The 22,770-nt window shown below is 38.5% G+C and overlaps 1 protein-coding gene across 1 annotated transcript; it reads left to right on the top strand.

Moving 5' to 3' along the window:
- The first annotated feature begins 1,478 nt into the window (after window positions 1–1,478).
- Window positions 1,479–20,943, top strand: CAAP1 (caspase activity and apoptosis inhibitor 1). The gene is made up of 5 exons (XM_010001013.1): window positions 1,479–1,673; window positions 3,154–3,238; window positions 4,310–4,385; window positions 14,708–14,781; window positions 20,568–20,943. The coding sequence occupies exons 1-5, from the start codon at window positions 1,605–1,607 to the stop codon at window positions 20,909–20,911; spliced, it is 648 nt and encodes a 215-aa protein (XP_009999315.1). The 5' UTR covers window positions 1,479–1,604; the 3' UTR covers window positions 20,912–20,943.
- The last annotated feature ends 1,827 nt before the right edge of the window (window positions 20,944–22,770 follow it).

Here is a 22,770-nt window from a genome sequence, read left to right on the forward strand (position 1 = left end):
ATCCCCGGGCCCGGCTCCCGCACAAGGAGCGGGCTGACCCATCCGGGCCGGGCACTGCCCGGTGCTGCCGCCCCTGCCCGGCCCGGGGAGCCCGGTCTGGCCTCCCGGTGCGCGGGATGCGGGGCCCAAGCCCCCAGGGCAGCCTGGCCGTGGTGAGCAGGGAGTCTGTTCTGTGAGGTGCTGCTGGGCGAGGACAAGATCTCGTGGGACACGCACTTACGGGGCTGTCGCAGTGTATTAATAGCTGGGTTTTTTTGGTCTTTTTTTTTCGTTAGTTTTTTAGCTGCAGAGGTCTTCCAGTGATGTATGGAAGATACGTTTCCCCATGCGAAGCCCGCTTGTTTTCTCAGAAGACTGTGCCTCACAGGGAATTGTATTCCCATTTCCTTTTTAGCACGGTAGCTGTAAATTATGGGATTAGTGATTTGATTACACAGCAAATCAAGGAGACAGTGCTCTTCTACCTTACAGTATGCTTCCTTGTGTAAGCAGCAGCTGAGTATTTGCAGATAGTATTTTCCAGTTACTATTCAAAAGTACTTTTTGCCTCTTTAAGCTTTCAAAATTCACCCTAGCTTAAGAACTGCTTCAGTAACCACAAATGTAGCTTTTGCAGTGCTAACTGAAACACTGGAAGTTCTGAAACCCACCTTCAGCTGTCCCTTGCAATTATGAAGGTGTCACCATTTGACTCGGATCTGACAACAATGCTCTTGATCCCCTCCCCCTCCACCCAGGTAGGGAAGGAGAGAGAGAAAAAGAGAGAGACTTGGCTGGATTGAAAACTAAACTACACAGCTTTAATTAAAACACTAATGAGTGATATAAGAGAACATATACAATTATATACAGATAGATTCAGGTATGGGCAAAAGCCGCTCGCCTTCCCCCACCCCAGCAACTCCCACAGCACTTCCCTGAACTGGAGAAAAGTCCCGAGGAATCCTGGAGCTGCTGCCAGAGAGAGCACAGAGTGATGAGGGTCAGGAGAGCTCGAGCCTAAGGGTCGACGGTGATGGATGAACAGAGTCCTCCCTGGACGCCAGCCATGGACGGAAGAGAAGGGAAACAGAAGGAGGACGCTGTCTTCTGTGATCTCTGACCTTCCTCTGAGCTTACGTAGATATATGGAATGGAATATCTCTGGCCAGTTTTGCTGTCTGTCTAACTCAGCCTCCTACGGGGAGGCCACAGATCTCCCCATAGTGTCTGAGCCGGCAGAGTGAAGGTGCAACCTTGAAGCCTCAGTGGTTAGAAAAACATTCCAGTGTCTTATCAATCTAGCAGAACACACTGTTGCTAGTTAAAAGAAAGCTTACTGAAGGAAAAAAAATCAGTAAAAAGGAAAATTTGCTTCATCTTGACTCAAACCAAGACAGAAGGGAAGACTATTGCAAACACAAATGAAGCAGTAAGTTTCCTTCTCCAATTTGCTACAAAATGTGAAAACTATTTGCCCTCCTTGATTTTAGGAAGAAAAATGCAATGTACCATCTGGAGAAAAAGCAGAAGAAGCTGAACAACCCAGTGATATAGAAGAAGGAGGATTAGATCTCAGTGTGTCTCTCAAACCTGTCAGTTTCTACATCGCAGACAAAAAAGAAATGCTTCAACAGTGTTTCTGTGTCATAGGAGAGAAGAAACTACAGAAGATGCTGCCTGATATTTTAAAGGTACTGAAATACACTTATTTTTTATATGCTTTTACAAGCTTGAGTGCTTGCGTAACAAAGCACTTTCGTACCTTCACTCTAGTGGACTCCCTGCTTAACTCCTACTTCTGTATTTCTTAAATAAAAATTATACCAAGTCCCTGAAAGTGAGACTGTTCTAACATTTTATATAGTTTTTCCAGCTTATGCCTTTTTCCACTGGTCAGTTGTTGCTGAACAGGCATCTTCTGTGTGTTCTGTGTGTGTACTGGTTAGTGAAATGCAAAAGTTTCACGGTTGCATGGAGTAAATTCAGTAGAGTTGTTCACCAATAAATATGCTGATTTGTTAATAAAGTTGATTCCTGTTCGTGTGAGCTGAGTTTCTTTAATGTCTGAAATAAGGCAGTAAAATCCCTTATTGATAAACAGCTTCTGAAGCTGTAAGTTCTGTGGACTTGAGTGGTAACATTGCTAGAGTTTTTCTATCTTAGAACATATGCTTTTAGACATGAACTGCAGGATTTAATAAAAATAAATTAAGCTATCAGCCTGTACAAAATAACAGGCTGCAGATGAAATGCCATTTTTTTGGTGTTTGTTAATAGTTCTTAAAAGGTTGTCTTCAGTTTTTCTATTTATGAGTCATATTACTAATATAAGTTAGGCAGGAGTTCTTCCTTATAAAGATGTAGTGAATTGCAGACAGTTTCATCCACCTCTCATCTCTGGGAGAAAAAGGATCTGGAGCAACAGGAGGCAGAGGCTTTTTTGAATTTGAAAGCAAGTGGCACGGTGGTGTGGAACCAAACCTACAGTAAGGTTGTGAATGTTGCAATATCCTCAGCGCTTCCTAATTTTGGTACTTGTACACAGCATGATAGTGTATTTGAAAGTGAAATGATCACTTCATTTTACCAAGAGGACACAAAGTAGTATGACAGATGTGAAGGTAACTGAAATACCCATAAAAGCATGAGAAATTAATAACAATTTACATATTTCATATGTTTTCCTTATTTTGAGGGACGTCTATTAATGTGTTGTCAACAGCAGTGTTTGCTGCAGTTTATGAACTTGCATTCAACAGTTGGCTCTGTCCTTTGCAGACTTAGTTGTGTAATCCACCTGCTCCTGAGTGATGAATTACTCCTAATCAGGGCTATAGTTGCTTGCTGCTCCATGCTTCACATATATGGCCCAGTATTTTTACTGCTCACGGTTGCAGCTGCAGTGAAAACTCCAAGCCATAGGTCAAGTAAATGATAGTGTGTATTGCTTAATTTTTCAGAGAAAGAAAGGCACACTATTTATGATAGTTATCAAAACTGAAACACCTGATATTCTTCAGCAGTTTGTCAGTGCAGATCAGAATGTGGAAGGGATTTTGCAAATTGTGTTAACTCTGCATTCAGCAGAGTTGGGCTCTTAATTGTCATTCATAATTACTCTGTCCTCAGAATTTTTTTGTAGCTTGTGGTCTGTCTTGTCTGTCTCCTTAGAGTTGTTCCATGGATGAAATCAAAAGGCTTTGCTTGGAGCAGTTGGAGCTGTTATCTGAAAAAAAACTGTTGAAGATACTAGAAGGTATGAATGAAACATTAGGGCACGACTGTACACCAGAGAATAGTCTGCCACTGAACTGGATTTTCACTGTTTATAGGACTGATATATATACACACACATATATAAGTAAAAATTAGTGTATAAATATGTCTATTTACATTTGTATACAAATATATTAGTATTAAATATATGCACACACTAGATATACTATTAGCATGAGTATATATGCAATACTAATACATACAGGTATATTAATTTATTTACACGCATATCTACACTTAATATATACTTACATGTGTGTATATATGTATTTATGGTGGCTTTGATCTTTTAAGCTTGAATTAAATTGTCTGTTGATTTAGAAGCTATTAGGGACACATTCAGAAAAAAGTAATACAAGCTTCTTTTCCTTAGTACCCAAACTAAGAACAAAGCTTTTGACTTAATGAAAAACAAACCTAGGAGGGTAGAAGTATGTTTGAAATCAATGTTTTAATGCAAACAGATTCTAAGTTGCCTCCACGTTCTCAGCAAAGAAACTTATGACACACCGCAACACCAGCTTAATTGTAATAGCAATTGCAGTGGAGTATTTTGTGTAGTTAAATAGTTCTTGATGGTTCTCTCTGCTCTGCTGTGACACACAGCCATTTATTTGATTGAAGTTATGACATTGTAGCTTTTAAGTTTCTTACCAGTCTTCCACTTGATATTTAAGGGCTGTAGAACTTACTTATAAACATAGATGTAATCTCAATTAAGTGGAACTCCTTGAGTCTTGAGTGCTGCAGAGTGCCTTCTGTTGATTCTGTCTCCTGTGTTTTATTGTACTAGAAATGACTATTCTGTTCAGATTTGGTTTGTTGTTTTTTTTTTATTTATAATACTTTGTGACTGAAAAATGTCAACCATGTTGCTAGCAGAAAACTCACAAATAAGGTTTTGATTTTGACTGTCTGATTTTAGAGCATCTGTTTTAGCTTGAAAAAAAGCCTGATGATTGCAATTTAGTTAATCTTTACAAGTAAGCTTAACAACATAACATTTATTATATTACCTGCCTACATTTCCTGTTTGAAACTGTATATGCAGGCAAGATTGGAGCTGATTCTGATACTGACGAGGAGGCAGATGGAGGATACAAGACTGGAGGTGAATCAGTCAGTCAGTGAGTAAAAGGAAAAACACTTAAAAAGTTAATTTAAGAATACTGAACAATACACGTATTTTTCATGAAAAATGGTAAGATGCAGTGGGGGAAAGCCCAGTTGCTACATCCCTACTTAGATTACTACTTTTAGTTAAATGACAATGAGCTGTGACTGCTAGCAAGCTCTAAACTTCAGAAACATGTCTTTATCACTTTGTGACACATTAATGTATCTTGAGCACATAACTGGGTTTCATTGCAGTGTTACAGCCCACCAGTTGAGTTGTAATTTGACATGTGCACGCTCCTAGCTTGAAGGTACCCTTTTTCTTCTACTTTCCTTTTTGGTCCTTCATTCCTGCCCCAGTTGAAGCACCATTGACACTCATCTGCTATGAAGTTACTGGATTAACTGATTTTCTTTTATCACATTTAATCATAAAAATATACCAGAAAATGCAGTGATACTAAGTTAAGTGATGCTTCAGTTTTTCTCATGTGATGCAGTTTTTAATATCTTTTGACGCTATTTATTCTAGGTTGCCATTTGGAGCTGATTTGTGGCTGTATTTCATTCCCCTGTGTGCGATTGTTGCCTATATAATCTGTGAATGGTGTCAGTGTACCCATTTATGTGGACTAATTTTCTTATTTTGGACATTGCCGTCTGCTTGCTATTTAAGAAAGTAAACAAAAATATTAAAAACCCCCTACAAAATACACTAAATTTCAGGTCTCCTTTATATAAAGGAGTCTCTGTTAAGTAACTGGTGTTTTGCCAGTGAGCTTCTAAACAGAATGAGAAGACAAATTTATTAGCTAAGGAAACCATGGGAAATGCTCCAGATTTTTGATTTGTGGAGAAATGACATGATTTTCCTTTAACCATTACTGCAGTTACCAAAAACCTACAAAGCTAGGTTGTTGCTGGTTAGAAAGCCGTGAACAGTGACTGACAGCAAAATCAAGAAGAAAATGTCTTAAAAATACAAGAAACTGTGAGATGTTAATCAAAGTTACAGAGCAGATTGTTTCCTTTGATGAACAGAATGAGCTTGGTGCGCCTGTTACTGTACCTCTATCTTCATCCTTATAGTAAAATGTTTCAGATACCTCCAAACTGGAGGAGAGATACTTCAGTGTAGGAATTGTGGGGTTTATTTTCCTTTTAGTGCAGTGGGTTAAAAAATAGTGCACTACACACATTGGTGCTATCTCATGACCTTTGCTCATGGGTTAAGCTGTGTACCAGCTTTAACAAAAAACAAAAACCTGTTTGGATGAATGAGAAGTAATGGTAGGTGAAATGAGGAAAAGAGAGTTCTTATATTAAACATTAAACCCAGTGCTTATTAAGAGGAGCAATATTATATTTTTACAACTGTAAAATATCACAAGTGCTTTTTACTAAATAAGATTAATCTGTGGGCTTTTAGGTTAACTTTTTTTGCAACCTATGTGTAAATAAAGAGAAATGCAGGTTTACAAAACTTCAGAGAACCGTGTTTCAAACTGAACTGCAACAAGTCAGTCAGCGGGCAGGGAGGCTAAAGATGCAAAAGTGAAGAAATAGTGAAAAGTGCATTGCCAAGCTAAGCTTTGGTCATTTGTATTCATTATTATGTTTTATTTATCATCTGAGATTAAATGGGTGAATTTGTTCACCCTAGGAAAAGATTTTTCAAAATGAAAAGGGCAGTTTGTTGATATTCTCACTATTGGTTCTTCCTAAGTTGTCTTAATTACTTGTGGCTTTCTTACAACTGACTACATTTTTCTGCATTTTACTAATGATGCAACATTAAAGCCTTTTTTTTGTTTGTTTTATATCTGGCTTGCTATAGTTTTTTTCATGGACATGTAAATGCAGGAAAGGAAAATGCAAATATCAGGTCTTACTCTAGTAAAAAAATTGTTAACTGATTGGATATATCAGTTTGTTTCTTTCATCCTTGTTCTTTAAAAGAAATAATAAGTATTCAACAGACTTACACCTTACCGATGTTCATATATCAGTAAAAATCCAGAAAGCTTAGATCAGTACACCTGAAGAAATTACAAGTATATTAAAATGCACAGGCTTTTTTAGAAAGGCATAGTTCATACTGTGTCTCTTTGTTTCTTTTTCTTTTTCTTTTTTTTCCTCAGATAGGTAAATATTTATCTGTCTTGAAACATCTGCTCAGAAATGTTTAACCCCAGGTAGGATGGGCCTTTGAGAAACCTGGTCTATTGGAAGGTGTCCCTTCCCATGCAGGGGGTTGGAAGTGAATGATCTTTAAGGTCCCTTCCAACCCAAACCATTCTGTGATTCTATATATAGAGTGATTCCTGCCTGTACCTCTAGAAGTAGCAGGGATTTAGGTAAGTTTGTCCAGGTATGTGTAAGATTGCAAAATTCAGATCTTTATCTGAAGGTTTAGGATGGTATCCCATCTGTAATTGGAAATTGAACCTTACTTTTTTTGATGCATATGTCCTTGTTTTGCCACCACAACAGAAGTCCCAAGATTTGTCCTAAATTTTATCTCTGTCAAAACTTCTGTTATTTTGTCATCAGATTATTCTGAGTTAAACACTAGAAATCCTGGAATAAACATACAGAAGAACTGAAGAAACTGGGCCTTGGTTGACCAGTCCCTGGAAATTGCTGTTACTATAGTTACTCTTCATTACTTGTGAGCTCCCTGTAGAATGTAGACTATGCAATTCTCAGATTTTCATTATTTTTTGTGTTTGCAATGGAATACCATTATCCAAGGGAATTGCTGAACACCAAACTTCTAACTAAATAACAGATATTTAACTGGAGTGAGTTAGCTTATAATGTCCTGCACAATCAGGTAGGCATTCTTCTAATCTCATTCAAAAGGTGATAATATGTTATTGACCTATTTAACTTCTATTCCCTGAATTGGCTCTTTAAATATCCTCCAACAGAAAGACTGAAGGTAAATTATTTGCTGCAGTAATAAAATATGTATAGAAAGAACAAGCATGCTAGTATCGTTATGGTGGTATTATGTTAATGTGAGTACATTATAATTTGCTTTGAAAATCTAATGTGATTAATTTTTTGCACTGGGTGAAAATTTGCAGTTTGATATTCAATCTTTCAAGAGTTTCTAGGCTTTTAACTGCTTTGCAGTCAGGCATGCCATTTTGGCTTCTTTTGTTTTAGAAACATTAGCAATTTAAATGCTAGTCTTGTTTTGACATGTTTTGCTCCTGGGTACTGGGCTGTTCATAAACATGCAATTGCCATCTGATATTTACCTCTCTAGGACAGTTAGCTTCACCATTTGGAATCACTGAAAGAACAGGCAACTTGAATCAGTGAACAGATACACAAGCATTTGGTGTCTGTTCAATGTCTTCTGTTCTCGTCCTCCAACTTCAGCTGTCATCAGACTGATGGCCCTTTCATAGCTCATTAAACTATTTTGTTAGCATCTGTCATTTGGGATACCTTTCCTGAGGAGCACTATTTCATAAAGAATTTTTTTCCTTTTTTCTTAAATTTCTTGCTGTTAATTATTTTCATTCTTATTTTTCATAAAAAACTACCCTTGGAATAAAAATATTAAAGGAAGCTTATGAGGACTTGGTACTTCTGGAAATATTTTTTATTTTTGGAACTGCAAAAACAAATTTTATTTTAGGAAGGTGCATTGATCTCAAGCCTCACTCCAGAGATTCAAGTGAGTATTTTTTTACAACAATTAAAAGCCCTGTAAGGACAGGATCAGCATGACTGTGTCTCTTTTTTTTTTTTAGACTGTCTTCTAGTCCAGTGCATTAAGAATTTTTTTTCTGTCACAAACTTTCTCTGCTGGTCTCCAACTGCAGCTAATGCCGAAGCTTGGAATACCAGCCATCAGTAGTGCAGTGCTGTTCTTCATGGTCTGCTTCTCTGACTGGTACCCCTTCTAATCCATGCTGCTGTTTTACTGCATAATCTGCTGGCGTTGTGGTACCACATCATCCTCAAACCCAGGTTTCTTTGACAGTTATGCAGATTCCTGAAAGTAATAGGTTCTCTACAGAATCTACATGTGAGAGTCCAAATAAGCATTATGCTAACGTGGAGCATGCCAACATGAAAAACTAGCATAGGGCACATCTAAATTGACAGCTTTTGTCACCAACAAACATAGTTAGCTTCTTTCTGCTGAAAAGAACATACTGTGCAAATATTGTTCTATTAAAAAAAAAATATTAAAATGCTGAGTTCATCTCCTGGAAGAGTGACTTTGCGCTTAACTGTTATCCTGGAGAAGTATCTATAAAGACTGATAAAAAGAGGGAGCTTCATATTACTGTGGTTGCTTGCTGGCATGTCATGAGAGGTGGGTATTAAATTCTTATACTGTGCCTTATTTTTGTATTAGCATATTTTCTACTCCCATTATTTGGAGACATGATATTGTGCTACCCTTTCTTAGATCTATGCCACAGTATAGATGCTTAGGAAAAAAATATTTCTTATTAACAAATTCAACAAGGTTTAGTTGAGAGCAAAACTGAACTGTGACCTGAAATGCTTCTGCTTGGCCACAAGATGGTGCAGAATGCCCACCTATTGAATGAAGTAGTGAAAATTGACCAGCAGTACTGTCCATTCCAATCGATTCTGAAAGACTAGAACGTGCTGTGAAAATACTTCTGGGTTCTAAAAATTATTTTGCTGCTAGTATGTAGTCTTTACAGGAATATGGTTTTTCAGTAATCAGCAATAGTGTCAAGGCAACAGGAAGAATATTTATGAGTTTTGATGTGTGATTTTTTCAGTTGATGGGTTTTTTTTTATGTAGCGGCTAAAAAGGGTGTAGAAGATTTCACAGCCAGTGATTGAACCATTAGGGGTCACTCTGAGTTTTCTGATAAAGGGGTGATTATAATTCCTCAGTGAAAACTTACATTGAAGCTCAAGGTGGTAGCACAGATGTGGAGTTTCTTGCCTGTATGCTGTTAGTACAAGGTCAGACTTTCCCAAGTGACACATTGCTGTGTAGTACAGAGATTACTGCTCCGTACAAAATTATGAAGCATATGTGTGAGATTGGAAAGGCTAGGGGCAGCCTTAGCAGCTTTTAAGCAGCATATATCACAACCTTATTTTGGTCAAGAGTTGAGTGACTTAAATATAAAAAATGCTTAGGAGTTGCTTAAAATAAAAATAAATTTTAAAAAAGTTGATCCTTATAGGTCTGTTGACCAGTAGCTGGTCCCAGATCCACTGGTCTCCCCAGCTGCTGGCACTTGGACATACAGGCCTACAAGGTTTGCATCCCCACTCCACTTGATGCTTGGACCTCCTTGCCCACACAGGCCTCTGTGATAACTGGTGCACAGCTGTGGTTGTCCCTGATAGCTTATACTCAGACTTGGGTATCTAGTGGAGCTATGGTTCCTCAGTTTATCTGCTTGCAGGCTTTAGTTTCTTTCAGGAATTTGGCCTCTGATCTTACAGTTTGTTGATCTCTGACTCCCAGACTTCTTATCCTACTTGCTGACTAGACTAGCCTGAGGTTTGCTGGTGAATTACAAGCATCTGCATACGCATTGATGCATGGTGTTGAACTTCCCTGAGGAACTGTGCACTTTTTCATTCTGTCTAGTTTCTGGCGCAGTCCTGCAGGCCCCTGTGGCCTGTGGTCCACTTTGCAGTCAGTGACACTTGCATGCATGCAGACATGCATGCATATATATACAGAGATTAGTGTCCTCTCATTTGGAAAAATATTTAGCAGTAGAGTTCAATAAGAAGGTTGGACAGACTGTGATGTTCAGATCCCGGGCTTGGCCTGACAAGTGTTCTGACCAGGGATCTGTTTACACTCTGCTGGACCTTTACGGTTGTTTGTTTGGTTTGGTTTTGTGTGGATTTTTTGTTTGTTTGTTGTTTTTTTTCTTCTACATGCTTGTGCTTTCTCAGTCTGCCTTATTTTCTCCCTTTCTCACCTTTGGTTCTTTAAACATCCCATGCTGCCTTGCATATTCCAATGCTCCCCTTAAAAAAATTCCAGCAGTACATTTTATAGAATCCTGAAATGCTCTTCCCCAGCATCCTATACAGACCCCCTTGCTCCTGCAGACAGTAACACCCTTCAGCGTGTGATTTCTCTAGCTATCTCCTCTTAACTAGGTTTCATTCCCAGCGTACAGGCTGGTTGCTCAGCTTTCACAACCCTAGGAGCAACTTGGGCAGGGTGATCCATCTCCACAGGTGAAGTTGCTAAGGGTTCCCCTGTTTGCTGATTCCTCTGCTCCTCACTGGGCCTTTGTGCTTACAGTGACTCAGCATTAAATGTGTAACATAGTGGGCAGGACAATATAATGGAGAGCTGAGTGTGCAGAGCCTTGGCAAATGACAGGAGTAAAGCCTGGAATTTCTGGGAAGATGTGCTGTGACAGCATCATGGACAGATGTAGATGGCAGTCTGTGGTGCCATCTGGCCTAACCCTGCCCAGTAATGGAGATGGGTGGGAAATGTTGCTACCCAGGGGTCTGGCCACAGTCTTAAAGCACAGAACTAGTTAGGCTCTGATCCTAAGCTACATCCTGGAGCCTGGCACTGAGAGTGCTGAAGTGTTTCCCCAGGGCACACCTCTGCAGGTTCACTGGAGTGGTAACTGGGGTGGATGTCAGTTAACTCTTGACCATATCATGAGTGCAGAACTCATGAGATGGTAATGTCATGGTGTTCTTTTTCCCATGACAGAAGGAAGGTTTAGACTCTGGTGCACATGTCTAAACCATTTCATACAACAGACCTGATTTTATTTGTTGAATTCTGGGCTTAGTTTACTAACATATGAGGGTTGTAGTTAATTTACAATACCTCTGGCCTTCATAGTATGAGACTGGTGACTGGAATAGAAAGTAAATGACCAGACTTTTTTTTTTTTTGTGAAGAGGCAGAGTTTAAATAATTTTCTGATGCGGTCAGCCGTACATACAAACTTTGCGCTCAGTGTAGATACTTGAACAACTAGTTTGTATCCATTCTTTCTCTTTCAGTCCTGCCTGGGAATGGAAAATCAAATGTAAATTAAAAGGTTGGCAGAACACTTCCTGAGTTGTCCAAGTAGGAAAGCAACTTGAAAGGTGGAAGCAGTGGCTGCAGTAGTAGCAGCAACGTTTACAGTTTTCACCAGCCCTGTTGGAATCCTTGCTGGGCCTGTGGGGGTGGAAATAGTGGCTGCAGAGGCAACAGCAGAGCTCTGCTTTCAAGTAGCAGTTTTCACCCTATTAATGGGTGTGCTTGCTCTCAGAGTTGGGATGGTTGTCTTATGCCTCCCCAACACATCAAAAGCATTCATAATATTCAGCTATGTTGATCAAAATCTGGTGGACTCAGCTTGAGAGAATACGGAGTAGTGTAGTTCCCTAAGATAAAGCTGAGAATGCAATTACTAACAGTTTTGTATGTCAACATGAAACATCACTGCAAAATACACCACAATGCATGTCAGTATTAAGGACTATATCACAACTACAGCTCTCAAGAAGCACTTATCATTGATAAACAACAAATTAACACTAAAACCAGCTGCAAAGCAACATATCTGATACCTTGCATACCATAGGTACAACATCATTGTTCAATTTCTAGCCCTTTGGGACTCTGATACTCTCAACAGAGCCATTCCGGTATCCTACTACCAAATTCAGAATTCAAACTGTTTAGACAATTAGTCAGGATTTAAGCCTGAGCTCAAGCTAATGAGACTACATTTGGTGCCATAAATCTGTCATGGTTTAATGCTGGGCCAGCAATTAAATGCATGACAAATTGCTCTCTGTTAACCCTTCCTCCGCTTATAGAGAAATGTGGAAATAGGGAAGAGAGACTCTTAACAGGTTGGAAAATAAACTACACAGCTTTAATGATACAGTAGTGATGAAAAGGAAAAGAATGAAAAATATATAAATATACACAAAAGCTCTATCACCCACCCACCCTCCCATCAATAACACCCACATCACCACTGAGGATGTAGGGCAGGCCCTGGAAAAGTCCCAGACTCAACTCCTGGAGTCAGTGGCAGATGGGAGCTTGGATGTAGGAACACAGGCATTGGGATCAAAGGCAGATGAATGGATGGAATCCTCCCAGGACACTGGCCATGGACAAAGAAAGAGCTTGACCCCATGATCCCTCAAATTTATATCTAGTATGATGTGTATGGAGTAGAATACTTTGGTTAATTTTGGTAACACCTGTCTGGTCTGCGTCTCCCTAAAGGAGGGTCTCTGGTTCCGAAGCACAAGATGTTTTTTCAGAACCAAACAGTGGCCTTGGTTCTGTGTATCATTCTCCAGCAGTTTACCATAAACATCAGTATTATCAGTCCTAGAGACAGATACTAACTGAGAAACATGCTGCCCATTTCAGAAACTGCAGCCACTTAGAAGGGACTCAACTGAAAAGTAAAATCACAAAAAAGAAAATTAATTCTATCCTGTCTCAAAGCAGGACAGATTCATACCATTTAGTTCTGAGAAGAATGCATCACAGTAAATAGTCTATTCCTAGTTTATTATAATGGCATTTGACAGTACATTGCTCTTTACTTACCTAAGATGCAGAACATTTAATAATCTTTGCCAGGTGTTATGTGCATATGGAAACAGCTACACATTCTCCTTCGTCATTTATTGCATGCTACCATACAGATTTTTTTGCAATACTTCCAAAAAATGGGAGAAAGAGAAGAGTCTATTGATTTGTAACCTTTGCTATTACCATAAAAGGAAATAACAATCAAAATAACTATTTTTCAGGGATATGGCTAGAAGTATTACAGTGTTCTCACTCTTAACATAGCCACTGGACACCTGAAAAAAAAAATAATCTTGTGAGAACATGAGGAAAAGGGTTCAGTATTCAATTTTAGGAAAAGCTGGGTAGATGGGCAAGGAAGGATTAAGAGCAAGTAAATAATTTTCTTTACCCAAGTCCCGAGATGGTCAGCTGTTTGTAGGTTTTCCCTGTCTTCCTGCCTCACTGGCAGACAGGTTTAACCACGCTGTGAGGGCAGGAAGAGCAGTAACTAGAGTCCTTTTGATGGTCTGCGATCCAGGTGGACAGCCACTCATGATCCTCCCCACGGACAGGCAGTGTTCACCAGAAGCTCACAGGAACTGGCAGGCCTTCTCCAGCACTCCCAGGGAGCAGCAGTATTTTGCCCCTTTACGCTGACTGACCATATTTCCCTTAGTCTCTCTAGAGAGCTGGCAGACTTCTCCACTGACCAGCAGCATTTCCTTTGCATTCCAAGAGAGCCAGCAGGAGCCTGGCTGCTGCAGTCCTTTTTATAAGTTGTTACAGCATATTTCCCTGTGCTGGACTGGGCTTCGCCCTCTTCCCGGGCTACAGTCCAACCACTGCGGGTTGGCAGCGGTCTCTGGGCAGCACTTCACACCAATGTTTCCAGTGGATTCCCACTACAGGATTCTCTTGTCTTTAACATGGAGTCCAGTCTGAAGTTTATGTCAGGGAGGAGGGGAGAGACAGGCAAAGTCCCCATACAGTTTATGGGCAGCTGTTTTGTGCTCATTCACTGCCTTGCGAGCCATGTAGTTTTTAGGAGAGGGGCACTGACTCCTACACATGGCAGCTGAACTGTCTCTGTGATTCTTTGTCTTTCTGCCTTCTTTCTTCCTAGATATTTCACAGCGTTTTCACAGTTTGAAATGTTTGAAGTGCACGAGCATTTCACAGAAGCATCTGTTCCTTATCCCTTGTATAAAGCACTTGAAACCTTATAGTAGAATAGAAGTCTTTAAAGAGAAGAAATAAAGAGGTGTGGATATTGAATGCAATTTAACAGTTGAGTCACATTTCATTGTAAAAATTGGCCCTTTGTGAAGCTATGAGATTTTGATGTAGGAGAGGTGCATGGTGGTGGAGTGATGATAATTTCATGAAAATAGCTTCTTAATTTCAAAAGAAAAGAGTAAATAGTATTTGAATGCAACTGAAACTACAGGGTGTTTTTTTCAAATAATTTAACTGTGTGATAATTTATTCTCAGTTTTAGAGAAAAGTTCCTAATATTAGGGAGAGGCTACCAGTGAGGATTGTTATTCTGAAAGACTAGTGGAAATATTTGCTTTATCCTTGTGTATTGCTAGGCAAAATTAAAAAAAACTCATTCTCAAGTGCTTCATTTAGCACTTTGTGTGTTACCTTTATTCATATGTAGCCAGCATATTGGTCCACCACCACATAGTTCCTTTAGTACAGTAAACTTAGAAACGTTACCTTACACTGTAAAAGATGTAGATTAAAATGTCCCCATTTTTTTTTATTTTTTTTTTTTTTCCCCAGGCAGGATAACAGTATAGACTCTACTTCTTCTCTGAGAGAAGAAAACAAGCTGGAAGGTCAGGAATCAAAACAAGGTATGTAGTGAAGAAAGCTGAAATTTTGTTTTCTTGATGTTAGGCAGTGACCAGTTTGAATTAACTGATAGCTGTCTTTATCAGTAGCTGCCATCACAGACAACCATCCTCTTAGAAATCAGCTGGTGTAAGGTTACAACCTCTCCCTTGGATCCAGTTGCAGAAAGGAAAGGTGGAATGTTGTAGGAACTTTGCCTTCTAAATTCTGTGCGACTGGATTTTTTTGTGGCTAGAAACAAATCGCTGTTCTTCAAAGTCTGCTGAATTAGCTTCTGGAACATGCACTTGAAAGGCTCATTTGGCTCTTCATATTTAGTTTTGCCACTGAGGAAGAATTTCAGTAATTTCAATTTCTTGCTATATAGGTGATTACTAATAGAATCATAGAATCACAGAATGGTTAAGGTTGGAAGGAACCTTAAAGATCATCAGGTTCTAACCTCTCTGCTGTGGGCAGGGACGCCTCCCACTAGACCAGCTTGCACAAAGCCTCATCTAACCTGGCTTTAAACACCTCCAGGAATGGGGCATCCACAACCTCCTTAGGCTATTCCAGTACTTTACTACCCTCATGGTGAAGAATTTCTTCCTGATGTCCAACCTAATTCTACCCTCTTTCAGTTAAAAGCCGTTACCCCTTGTCCTATCACTACCCTCTCTGGTGGAAAGTCCCTCTCAGCTTTCTTGTAGTCCCTTCAGGTACTGGAAAGCTGCTGTAAGGTCTCCCCAGAGCCTTCTCCAGGCTGAACAGCCCCAACTCTCTAAGCCTGTGTTCATAAAAGAGGTGCTCCAGCTGTCTCATAATCTTCATGATCCTCCTCTGGACCCTCTCCAACAGCCTGTATCTTTCCTGCGCTGAGGGCTCCAGAGCTGTACACAGTACTCCAGGTGTGGTCTCACAAGAGTGGAGTAGAGAGGCAGAAACACCTCATTCTCCCTGCTGGCTGTACTTACATTACTGACACTACCATTTGTTGAATCCTTTGAGAGGTCAGTTTACTTTCGCTTGAGGTGATCATAAAACTCTACAGTACTCTGTTTTGACATTCATAGAAATCTATTATAATAATTGTTTACAAAGGATCTTCATGTAATTTAATGATTGTGTTCAGTCTTGATACATGATACCTTGCTTTGTTTGATTGTGCAGAGCTGAGATCCAACAGACTGGTGCTTATACCCAGCACTACTGATTACTATTATATTTTACTTGAAGTCAGTGCCAGTGGAAATACACACTCAGTCTTTGAATCTCTGAGGACAAATATTTTGTCTTGTCTGTTTCTCTTCCTAAAAGCAGAAATGTAGTGGGTGAGACATTCAGGTGCTACAGTGACTGGCAGAATAAAAAATACAAAAGCAGATAAAATACACTCAAGTGGTATGCACTTGAGTACCTGCAGTGTAAGGAAACAATTTTCTTAACCTGAAGCAGTTATTTGTTTTATTCCAGTCATTAAATCAGCACCAATTGCCAGTATTATTTTGTGTATGAAGCAGTAGAGATATTAGGTGATTCTGCCTCAGTCTGTTTAATTTCATTTGGACTAGCTGTAGGCAGTAACATCAGAAATAGCTTTTCCAATCAAAGAATGTTGCAAATTCCTATAAGCTATATTTCACTTCTGCAAAGATTTAATAATACTTGCTTCCTGCAACTCCTACTTCAGAGTTCAGAATGCTCTCTAAAAGATGTATCTTGGAATAACTTCAAGAAACATATTTTTTTCTGAAGTAATTAGTGAAGGGAATTACATGGAGAAGAAAAGAGTAATGATAAAACCTTCATAACTTTTAGGAGCAGGTTGCTATGGCTTTGTGAGGAATGCTTTAAATGCTGCTTGTTGTACTATATGAAGTGATCTTAGAACTGATGGATTTTCTGAAGATCTCTTACCCTTTTGTATTATCAAAGGGAATTGATGACTGTTGCAGGTGATTGCTTTGTTGTTGTTTTTTATGACTTAATAAACTAGAGTATCATTATGGCTTTGGGCTGTAAGAGTAGCTCCACTTAAGATATTAGCTTTAAGGAGCTTTAGAGATCCTCCATATACATTTAGAAATATAACTCTAATCATTCTGTTGAGTGGCAACCTGTGATTCTATGGGAAGAGAGACTGAGAGAATAAGCAAAAGTGAATGAAATGAAATAAATAAAAAAATTTAAGTGTGCTAAAATGTATTTTGCAACTCTAGCTGAAGAAAAAAAGTGGAAGATATCAAAATGAAAAATATAATAAGGTAAATTACAACCATGGTCTGTATTACTGTGTAAAATTACAACTGCTATAGAGGAAAATAAAACCCATAATCTAATTAAATAGTTGTAGGACAATCTGATTATATTAATACTGTATTATACACTTTTGGAGGCTCCAGGAGCAAAAGCTGTGCACTAAAACAAAGGAAAATAAGGTATTAACTTACTATTTCCCATTGACAAACAGATTTTTAGCCACTTCTTGGAAAGCAAAGCCTCAGTGGGCTTAACAGTTATTTGGGAAAACAAATGCCATAATACTGAATCATAATCCCTCTTTACTCCTTCTTTCCTGAAGCTTTTATTGCAGAGCACAACATCATATGGTGAGAATATCCCTCTGGTCAATTAGGCTCAGATGTCTTGGCTGTGTATCCCTCCCAACCTCTTGCCCACCCCCAGCCTGATTGCTGTGGGTTCAGAGTAAGAAGCAAAGAAAGCCCTGCAGCTGTGCAAGTACTGTTCAGAACAGGTGTTACTAGGGTGTTACCAACAGTGTTTCAGAAACAGAGCCAAAACTAAGCACCTTGCAGGCTGCTGTGAGGAAAATTAACTCCATCACAGCCAGACTCAGCACAAAGTTAGTTTCTCAGTGGCCATGAAGTAGGGCAAGTATGCTCAGAAGTTAACTTCCAGGCTTTGAACTCTGATCTGTTGATGCATCTTTTTTTTTTTGGGCCATGGCAATCTTGCTTGGTTGAGCAGTGTGTTAGGTAAATACTGACTGATGCCATGTAGCAAGACAGAAGAATTTCCATTTCTTAATCCTGTTGATTCCCATTGCATATATCTTTTACATGATTTGTGTCTTGCAAGTTTAAAAGATAGTATTCAAAGTTGATTTGATAGTAAGGGAAATAGATAAAACTGCATCTGAAACTGAAATATTAATCTCCAAATTACTATCACAGCAGGACAGGGCAAAACTGCTTAGCATAGAAGAACCGGGTATTTTCGTATCTTAGGAGTTCATTTTATACACACTGCTATGAGGAGGGTTATTTATTAATATCCTAATTTGTTTTTGAAGTGCAAAAAAATCTGCCTTCCTTTTGCTTCCCCTTCCCTCTTTTCCCTTCCCCTTCCCTCTTTTCCCTTACTTATTTTTCAGGCAGAGGCAGTACGTATTGTAGCTTTCTTAGCAGTCAGTATAGTTTTGATTTTCACATCCTCAGGATAGAAGGAACATTTTACACCCTGAGATAAACAAATCTTTCCAACTGTTTTACTGCACTGCTCATGAATTAGAACGAAACGCATGTACAAAAAGGTGTTTAAAAATATTTTTTAAAAAAACAGATCCCTATGCTGATCACCTCAGGCTTGTGTTTTCAAGAAAAGTCTCATATTCCTTTCCCTGCATTTTGAAATATTTACTGGATAATGAAAGACCCTGAAATGATACCAGCATAAATCAAAGACTTCTAAAAATGTTGTTTCCGAGAGGCATTACTCTGCTGTGAAGGGAGAGAGTTGCTTGTATTTGGCCAGTTTCAAAGGAACTTTCTTATTGAGAGGAATAATTTTTTAAATATTTCCAGAAGTTTTCCAGCAGTAAAAGATTAGATGTGAGCATCTTGAGCAAAAAAGCCAGCAATAGGAAGATAATTAGTTAAAGGCATTAAAATCAGAGGTCCATGCTGCGTTAAGACTGCTTTATCGATATTTTGGGGTTTTTTAAATATTTTTAGTGTTTGAAAGATTTTGATTGCCTGCTGTTAAAAATGAGCAGTTCATAGGGGATGTACTTGCTTGGGTTTTCAGTAGCTGGTAGTTCTGCTGCAATTCTTGCAAGTCAGTACTTCTAGCCCTCAGCTTTGAGGTTCAGGAACCAAAGATATGGGTGGATGAAACTAGCAATTCCAAAAAATATTGAACAGTTTGCTGAGAGAGAACCTCTTAAGAGCTGTATGTCAACATACTCGGTCTAAGAATCAGTCACAGAATTGCTTAGGTTAGAAGCATTGAGTTCATCAAACCCCATACTCCTGCTCAGGTAGGTTGCTCAGGACCATGTGCTGTCAAGTTTTGAATAGATGCAGGCATGGAGACTCCACAACCCCTCTGGGAAACCTGCTCTAGTATTTGACCACTCTTACAGTAAAAATGTTAAGTGTGTTCTTACACAGAATCACTGAACCAGGGGTTGAAAGGAACCCTGAAAGATCATCTAGTCCATACCACCTGCTAGAGCAGGATCCCCTAGAGTAGGTTACAGAGGAACACATCCAGGAGTGTTTTGAAATGTCTCCAGGGAAGGAGACTCCACAACCTGCCTGGTTCCAGTGCTGTGTCATGTGACAAAAAAAACCAAACCAAAACCCCAATATATATATAAAAAAAATCAATGAGAAATGGAAAAACAATCAAGAGTAACATATTGCCACTAGTTCTGTTAGTGTGCAGTACTAAGAAGAGCTTGGCTTCCCTGTCTTCATGCACTCGCATATTTTTAAAGGAGAAATAAAATTTTTAAAAAACAAGCTTGCAGTACCATCTGAATATGGGATAAAGAATATTTTTGATATATAGGGCATCATTATAGACTAAACTAGCTTGCACAGGAATTTTAACTCCATTTGAATCCTCATGGCAAGAAATGATATATATTTCAAACCCACAGATCTTTAGTTCTAAACCCTCATTATTAATCAACAAGAAACATAGCCATGCCTTTGGGTAGTCATACTACCAAAAACAATGATAAAACCTTTAGAATTGGTAACGGTACAATCATATGACTATAAAACGCTCATTTTAAAGAGGAACCATCCTACTGTAAGTTTGCACAATTACAAAGGTTGGTAAAGGACCAATAATTTCTGAGGCCTATGTATCAAAAGCACTTGTCTCCCTGTAGCCAGATTGTCATAACAGTTAGGTTCTGTTAGAGTTTTGCTTTCTTAATTGCGCTGCCCCGTCCAGTTATTTTTTTTAACTGAACTCCAACTTTAATAAAGCATTGAAAGACAGTGTCATACTTTCTCCATATTTCTACTGACTTAACATTGGAAATACTTGTGATTGATTCTGAATAGTTGTACTATAAGGGCAGTTTCTATTCATTTTAATACTGTACCTGACGACAGTGTCCCTCACCTTTAAAAATACATAAATCAATTTTGAATTGTGATTTTTAAATTTGCATTTTAAGTTTACTTAAAAGATAATAAACAATAATCAATTTTGCACTGCAGAGGCTTCCTTGTGATATAAAATCTAATGACATTATAATTAGGAAAATAGATCATGTAACTCAATAGGATGGAATAAATTTTCCTGGTACTGCTGCTTTGTTATACTACATGTTCCTCTAAATTGGCATAAAAATGCATTAACTCTTGTCTAAATTAGATCAGCCTTAAAAGTTGGAGGAGAAAAAGAAGAATTAGTTGTCTTAAATTCACATATCTTTTTGCCACTCTTAATCTGCAGAGAAACACTTTAAGCAGAAGCAATTTTGTAAGTTGAAAGAAAAATAGTTCTGTTAGGCAACTATATGATTGTTGCTTTTGTGTTACAGGCAAGGGAGAAGATAGTGATGTCCTCAGCATAAATGCAGATGCATATGATAGTGACATAGAAGGCCCATGCAATGAAGAAGATGGCCCAGATATGCCAGAAAATGGTATAAGAAGTGGAGCTGGTCAGATAGATGACCTTGAGAAGGACATTGAGAAAAGTGTGAATGAGATACTGGGGTTGGCAGAGTCCAGCCCAAAGGAGCCTAAAGCAGCTACTTTAGCTGTTCCTCCGTCAGAAGATGTTCAGCCATCAGCACAGCAGCTGGAGCTTTTGGAGCTTGAGATGAGGGCCAGAGCTATTAAGGCTCTGATGAAAGCTGGTGATGTAAAAAAACAGCCCTGAGATTGTTTAGATTTTATTTTAAGCAGTTGTTTTGAAGGATGTGATGTCTGTTCTTATAAGTGCTAATGTGTATTTGGGTTGGGTATGACATTCCTTATTAAAACCCTTCTGAGTATCCTGACCTGTGGCTTAAGCCATTGGTAGTTGCATTTACTGCCTTCAAGCGTGCTGCTTCCATGACGTGCACAGACAGAATGGCTTGATGCTTCACTGATATCAGATCTCATTGTGCGGGGTTATCTCAATCTGGTGCCTTCCAGAAGGGTCAGGAGAATCAGTTATCAATTTTATTTATTAGTAACCTGTTAAACTACTTGAGGAATTTGATTTATATGTACTTCACTAAAAATACCATTTAGAAGAGTCTTTTGTCATGTGACTGCCTTCAGCAGTCTGTGATGGGATTCAAGATTGCTTATTTCTCCTTGAGGCCCAGCTCATCATAATGTAGCTATGCTAGTTAAAATGAATGATGATTCACCTAAAAGCATATATAATTTTTAGAAAGCTGAATTCCTAGAGGGAGGATTTTTTTTTCCTTTCAAATAAACAATTGAACCATGTTATTTGCAGAGTTATTAAAGTGCCTGAAAGTGACAGATACCAGAGTTTTTATATGGTTGGTCATGTAATTTTGTCAGTTGTGTTCACTGTTTATCTTCTCTGTTGTAACTGAAATAAAAAGAAACATTTTTTCTTGACTGTGAAGCTTTTTTTTTGTTTAATATTTGGGGTAATATGCAAGGCAATGCAACAAATCAGATTGTTTAGAAGACCTCAAGTTTTTAAAATGTAACTGATTTAGTAATTTCATGTCCCTTGTAAATAAGAAAACCCACCAAACTTCAGTCTGTTTTTTGGAAAAGGCATTTTTGTTTTTTATTATATATATTTTTAAAATAATAATTATACTTTTACCCATTTTGAGGGTATTTCTTTGTAAGACAATTGTGTTATAGGATTAATTTTCTTGCTACCATTTCTTAAAACAATTAAAATAATTCTGATTTTGTTTAGAGTTAGTGCTGGTTTTATACTTCGCTGCTGTTGTGGTTTAACCCCACTCAGCCTCTTGCTCACTCCCCCATGCAGTGGGATGTGGGAGAGAATTGAAAAAAAAACAGAAGTCAAACTTGTAGGTTCAGATAAAGACAGTTTGGTAGGACAGAAAAGGAAATTAATAATAATAGTGGTGATTATACAATAGTGGTAATATATACAAAACAAGTGAAGCACAAAACCATTGCTCACCACCTACTGACTGACAAGTCAGCACATCCCTAGCCTGCAATCTCCTCCAGCTAACACCCACCGCTTTATATCCTGGGCATGAGGTCACATTATATAGAATATTCCCTTGGCCAGTTTGGATCAGCTGTCCTGGCTGTGTCCCCTTCCAGATTCCTGTGCTCAGCCAGCCTTTGCTGACAGCAGCACAATAACTGAAAAGTCCTTAACTTAGTATAACCAGTGCTCAACAACAACTAAAACATCTCTGCGTTATCAATACTGTTTTCAGCACAAATCAAAACAGCTCCATGCCAGCTACTATGAATAAAATCAAAACCAGCACAGCTGCTAATCAAATGCATAATAAAGTACTTGTGTGTTTGTTTACATACACAGATAGATTTTTTTAAGGTATGAAGTTGCGGAATGTAGTCCTTATTAAGTAAAATTATGTATTATATATTGTTAGTCTTGGTTTTTCCTTTTTTTTTTTTTTTTTTACTTAGAAAGCAAATCAGATCATTTGCAACAGTAACAGAATTTTCACATGGTATTTTGTATTATTGCTGCAGTCTTTGTTCTAGTAAAATATGTCTTGAAGTCTCTTGGAAGATTTATAATCTTCTTTT

Source organism: Chaetura pelagica, unplaced genomic scaffold (genome assembly GCF_000747805.2).
Source record: "Chaetura pelagica isolate M959 unplaced genomic scaffold, ChaPel_1.0 scaffold126, whole genome shotgun sequence".
NCBI classification, from domain to species: Eukaryota; Metazoa; Chordata; class Aves; order Apodiformes; family Apodidae; genus Chaetura; species Chaetura pelagica.